The following is a 5,590-nucleotide window of genomic DNA, read 5'->3' as shown; positions in this document are numbered from 1 at the left end:
CCGCCCCCACCGAAAATGCCCCACCATTGGCCCCCACAGGACCCCCCAAAATCCCTTCCAGCTCTTCCAAATCCCTTCTGCCTCCCCCAAATGCCCCCCAATCCCCCTCCAGACCTCCTAAATCCCTTCTGAGTTCCCCAAATCCTCCCCAAGTTCCCTACAGCCCCGCTAACCTCCTCCTAGTGTCCCCCCAAATCAATTCTAACCCACTGAGTCCCTTCAGGCCTCCTGAGACCCCATCCAGCTCCTCCCAACCCCCTGACCAGTGTCCCCTCCCAGTCCCCCAGAACTCCTTCAGAACCTCCAACCCCCCTCAGCCCAGGGATCCCCTGAGAGGGCTGTGGGTGGATGTGGGGGCCTGTGGGAGAAGTGTGAGTATTTTTGAGTCCCCCTGACCCTCCTTGACCCCCCCCTCTCCAGGATGGGGGCCACTGTCTTCGTGCAGCCCCTGGACCTGGTGAAGAACCGGATGCAGCTGAGTGGGGCCGGGGCAAAGGGGCGTGAGTACCGCACGTCCCTGCACGCCCTGGGCTCCATCCTGCGCCACGAGGGGCTGCGGGGTGTCTACACGGGGTATGGGTCCCCCAAAACCCTTCTGAACCCCCAAACCCCTTGGGACTTCCCCAAACCCCGTGTCCCTTCATGCCCCGGGGTTCATCCTGCGCCACGAGGGGCTGCGGGGTGTCTACAAGGGGTACGGAACCCCCAAAACGCTCTGTGACTCCCCAGAGCCTCTGGGCCCTCCCCAGACCCCATGTCCCCACATTCCCTGGGGCCCATCCTATGCCACGAGGGGCTTCGGGATGTCTACACAGGGTATGGGCCCCCCAAAACCCCCTGAGCTCCCCTGACACCCCCTGAACCTCCCCAAAACTTGCCTGCAAGCCTTGGGCTCTTCCCTGCCCCCCATTTCCGGGCTCCTCCATTCTCGGGGTGCCCTATTTTCGGGGTGTGCTCCCCCAGGCTGTCAGCAGGGCTCCTGCGCCAGGCCACCTACACCACCACCCGCCTGGGGATCTACAGCGTCCTGCTCGAGCGTTTCGGGGGCCCCGACGGGACCCCCCCTCCGTTCCTGGCCAAGGCCGCCATGGGGATGACAGCCGGGGCTGCGGGGGCCTTCGTGGGGACCCCCGCCGAGGTCGCCCTGATCCGCATGACGGCTGATGGCAGGTGAGGCTCCCCCCGAAAATTTCCCCCTGCGCCCCCAAATTCGACTTTTTTACCAAAATCCCCTTTTTTTGCCCCAAATCACAGGCTGCCCCCTGGCGAGCGCCGCGGGTATCGCAACGTGTTTGATGCCCTCGTGAGGATGGCGAGGGAGGAGGGGGTTCTCACGCTGTGGAGGGTATGGAGGAGCCTGGGGGACCCCAAAATCCATCCCCTCCTCCCTAAAGCTCCCCCAGTCCTCTGCATGATCCCACTCTGCTCTGAGACCTCCCCCCCATCACCCTGGGACCCTCCCCTGGGGGTGCACAGAGAGGGGGGATGTTCTCATGGTTTGGGAGGGCAGGGGGTCCCCCGAAACCCCCCCATCTCCCCCCGGGGCTGTGTCCTCACTGTGGTAAGGGAGGAAGGCATGCGGGTGGGATGTCTGAAGGTGCAGGGGGAGATGTGGGGGGGCCTGGGGGTGCAGGGGGCTTCCCCAACCCCCTCCATCTCTCCCCAGGGCTGTATCCCCACCATGGCCCGTGCCGTGGTCGTCAACGCTGCCCAACTTGCCTCCTACTCCCAATCCAAGCAATTCCTGCTCGACTCCGGTGAGTTTGGGGCTCTGCCCTGGGGGTCCCCCCAAATCCTGGCACACCCTCCCCTGTCCCCCTTTGATGTTTTGGGGTGCCCCCAGGGCATTTCCGTGACGACATCCTGTGCCACTTCTGCGCCAGCATGATCAGCGGGCTGGTGACCACAGCTGCCTCCATGCCCGTCGACATCGTCAAGACTCGGTGGGTTCATTTGGGGGATCCCCCACCCTCCCCTGTCAATTAATTATGGATTTGGGGGTCATCCCAAAACCTCTCCTATTTCACCTGAAAAATTCTGACAGGATCCAGAACATGCGGACTATCGATGGGAAACCCGAGTACCGCAACGGGCTGGTGAGCGAGCAGGGCTTTGGGAGGGCCCCAGCGTTTGGGGGCGGCCCCCATCATTTTGGGGGGGGGGGATTCTCTGTCATTTTGCAGGGGTTCCTTTTCAACTGGGGGGGTGTCCCCACTGTTTTGGGGGCCTTTCCTGTCATTGATGGGGCAGTTCAGGTCCTTTCTGAGGAGGTCCCCATCATTTTGGGGAGTTCCCTTGCCATTTTGAGGGGAGTCTCCATCATTTTGGGAAGGTTCCCCATCACCTGGGAGATGAGGGGTTCCTGTCATTTTTAGAAGGCTTCTCCTAATTTTGGGGGTGGGGGTTCCCTCCCTGCAGGACGTGCTGGTGAAGGTGGTGCGGTACGAGGGGTTCTTCAGCCTCTGGAAAGGTTTCACCCCCTACTACGCCCGCCTGGGCCCCCACACCGTGCTCACCTTCATCTTCCTTGAGCAGATGAACAAGTGGTACCAGCGGCTCTTCCTCAGCGCCTGACCCCCACTCTGGGGGGGAGGTCAGGGGGATCTGATCCCATTCTGGGGGCTCTACAGGGGCATCTGACCCCCCACAGGGAGTCTGGGGGAGGGTCTGACATCCCCCTCGAGGGCTGTGGGGGTGCCTGACCCCCAACTGGGGGTGGAGGGGGGGCTCTGTAGGGATGCCTGTCCCCCCCACCCATCAAGGCTATGAAGTGGCCCTGGGGCCCTATGGAGGGGTCCTGGGCTCTATAGGGGTGCTTGATGCCCAACATGGGGGCAACAAGGGGGTTCCTGGGGGGTGTCTCGTCCCAAAGGGACAGCCCTAGACTTCCTATGGAGAACGTAGGGTGTCCTATAGGGGCCCCCCTACTCCATGTGCCCCCTTCTCGTGCCCCCTTCTCGTACCCCCTGGGGGTTTTGTTACCAGCCAATGTCAAGGTCACACTGTGGGGCAGGAGCCCCCCGAAGCCCCCCCCAACCCCTTCCCCGTGCTTTGTTAATGAATCATGAATCGTGATCATGTAATTAAAGCAAAACCCCACAAGGATGGGGGCGTGGTTTATGTCTGTCACACCAGGGGCAGGGCCATGCGGGAGGCACGTGCCTCGTGTCCCACACCGCGGGTCCTGGGGGGTGACAGGAGGGGACCCCCACGAACACATAGCAGAGGCAGTGGGTCCGCGGAGCCGTTTGTTTTGTCCTCCCCCACTCTGTTCAGGGGTCCCGGGGGGGCCCCTCTCTCAGGCAGGAGGGCCACCGTCACCCCAGGGCAGGTCGGGGCCAGCCAGGACGGTCCGTTCCACCCCTTCCTCGGTGATGGCCGCCAGCCGGATCACCCCCCCCGCTGGAGCCGTCCCGCACCATCGCCAAGGCCAGTGCTGGGGGACACAGGTTAGGGACCCCCAGAGTCCCTCAGGGACCCCCAAACCCCCTCCCAGGACCCCCACAAATTCAGTGTCCCCCAAATCCCCTCCAAGGGCTCCCCAAATCGCCTCCCAGCACCCTTCCCAAAGCCCCTCAAAGGACCCCTCCCAAACCTCCTCCCAGGACCCCCTCACACCCTTACATGTTCCCCAAATTCCCTCCCAGGACTCCCCCAAACTTCTCTGTGCTTCTCAAAACACTTCCCGGGACCCTCCCAACCCCTTGCCTGCCACCCTTCCCCTCCCGAGTCCCCTAAACCCACCACGGGCGACGAACTCCTGGCACTGGGAGCGGCTCATCCCAGGCTGGAATGTGGCATCCAGGTATCCGTAGATATAGGAGCTGCCCGAGCCCCCCACGGCGAAGGGCTGGCGTAGGAGAAGCCCCCCCAGCGGCACCACATACACCTGGGTGGTACAGGGGGAGCTGTAGGGCACTATGGGACAGAAGGGTGCAGGCAGAGCCCTCCCAATGGGCACCACATACACCTGGGGGGGCACAGGGGGCTGTAGGGCACTATGGGGTAGAGAGCGGGGGCTGTGGGGCGGGAGGGTGCAGGCAGAGCCTGGGGCTGAGGAGGGGGCTAGGGGATAGAAAGGGGGGGACTGTGGGGCAGAGAAGGGGATGCTAGGAGGCAGAGGAAGACACAGGGCAGAGCAAGACACTCCAGGAGAGAAAAGGGGGGGACACTGTGGGCCAGAAGGACCCCCACCTGTCCACCCCGGCGCGGGTCCCAGCCGGCCACGATGATGCCGGCGCTGAGCTCCTCGCGGTAGCGGTAGCAGCTCTGCTGGAACAGGCGCGCGGCCGTGCGCACCCGCGGCGGCTCCTCCAGCTCCACGCTGTGGGGCAGGGACGGCCGTGGGGCTGGGGGTCAGCCTGGGGGCCCTCCCCGCGCCCCAGCCCTGCCCCACAGCAGGGGTACCTGTGGAAGGCCAGCTGGTAGGCCACGGCGTCGGCCACCGCCTGCGTGTCAGCCGCCGAGCCCGAGCGGCAGCAGAAGATGCGGTCGTGGACCGGGGTCAGCTTGTCCGTCACACGGTTGGCCACGTAGGACCTGGGGGACACCGACAGTTTGAGGTGATCCCGCAGGGACTGCGGGACGGGCAGGGTCACGACACGCCGGAGATGCTGGGACACCCCTGGAAAGGAGCTGTTGGCCCCAAAAAGCTGCCAGAGCCCCCTGGCACCCCTGGAGCTGTCACTGCTTCAGGCAAAGAGGAATTTCATTGGACCCAAAGTACCAGGTTTTGCAAAGAGGGGAGTTAAAAAATGTGGAATTTGCTGTGCTAATAAGCTGATTTCTACCATCACCGCTGGGGAACAGTTCTGTGGGATTTGCAAACTCCCCCTGAAGGAGGAAAAAGGATTTGGCCAAAAATAGAGAGGAAGTGTAAAACCAAGGATAACCCCAGGGAAATACTGGGATTTTACAGGATTACCAAGATGGAATCAATACAAATAATTCAGGATTTGTTCAAAGAAATAATACCCAGATTTAGGGCACTGGAAGGAATTTTTCTGTACAAGTTATAGCAGAAATAGTGCAGAAAGTGTCCAAGGTTTTACAGATGAATCAGGCATTACGTGATGTGGGAGGAGGCAGGAAATCCTTTGGAATGGGGGATTTTAACATGGGATTTAAATCTGATTTTTACCACTACATTGGGGAACAGTTCTATGGGATTCAAAATCTCCCCCTGAAGGAGGAAAAAGGATTTGGCCAAGGAAAACGGGATCTGTGGTGAGAAATCCAAAGACTGGGATCGGGAGCACAAGCTTTAACCTGAGGATGTTTTTTCAGGAATTACTGGACAATAATAAAGGATTCTTGGATGAATGTGGTGATGGAAAATGCCTGTCAGGTGCGACACTGATACCTGGGGCCACCCGGGGCCACGGCCACAGCTTTGGGGGTGGCATCACGGTGACATCATGGTGACACCATGACAAGGGGTCATGGGTGACAACCCCGTGACAGGGCCCGGCCCTGGTGATGTCACTGATGATGTCACATCACCATCCTCACCCGGTGGTGGTGCGGGAGTCGGCCCCGATGACGACGCCTCCGTCGAACTCCACGGCCATGATGGTGGTCTGGGGGGGGG

At 61.4% G+C, this 5,590-nt stretch overlaps 2 protein-coding genes across 2 annotated transcripts; one reads left to right on the top strand and one right to left on the bottom strand.

The window, feature by feature from the left end:
• Nucleotides 1–402: 402 nt before the first annotated feature.
• On the top strand, nt 403–3,102 carry SLC25A11 (solute carrier family 25 member 11). The gene is made up of 7 exons (XM_027672583.1): nt 403–573; nt 964–1,170; nt 1,255–1,345; nt 1,667–1,757; nt 1,844–1,943; nt 2,045–2,096; nt 2,419–3,102. The coding sequence occupies exons 1-7, from the start codon at nt 422–424 to the stop codon at nt 2,572–2,574; spliced, it is 849 nt and encodes a 282-aa protein (XP_027528384.1). The 5' UTR covers nt 403–421; the 3' UTR covers nt 2,575–3,102.
• LOC113961879 (proteasome subunit beta type-6-like) lies at nt 3,084–5,574 on the bottom strand. The gene is given in 6 exon segments (XM_027672582.1): nt 3,084–3,400; nt 3,402–3,436; nt 3,745–3,889; nt 4,195–4,324; nt 4,408–4,539; nt 5,512–5,574. Coding segments are annotated over 6 exon segments (603 nt in total). The 5' UTR covers nt 5,571–5,574; the 3' UTR covers nt 3,084–3,298.
• Between the last annotated feature and the right edge of the window lie 16 nt (nt 5,575–5,590).

This window comes from Neopelma chrysocephalum, unplaced genomic scaffold (genome assembly GCF_003984885.1).
Source record: "Neopelma chrysocephalum unplaced genomic scaffold, ASM398488v2 Primary Assembly neopelma1_97422, whole genome shotgun sequence".
Taxonomy (NCBI): domain Eukaryota; kingdom Metazoa; phylum Chordata; class Aves; order Passeriformes; family Pipridae; genus Neopelma; species Neopelma chrysocephalum.
This window is presented reverse-complemented; position numbering and strand designations above follow the sequence as displayed.

What these genes read in the sequence shown, in the direction of transcription:
- SLC25A11 (XM_027672583.1), top strand. Translation starts at nt 422, where the DNA reads ATGGGGGCCACTGTCTTCGTGCAGCCCCTGGACCTGGTGAAGAACCGG. An exon ending in GGGTTCTCACGCTGTGGAGG is followed by an intron (nt 1,346 to 1,666) that starts GTATGGAGGAGC and finishes ATCTCTCCCCAG; the next exon opens with GGCTGTATCCCCACCATGGC. An exon ending in CCGAGTACCGCAACGGGCTG is followed by an intron (nt 2,097 to 2,418) that starts GTGAGCGAGCAG and finishes CCCTCCCTGCAG; the next exon opens with GACGTGCTGGTGAAGGTGGT.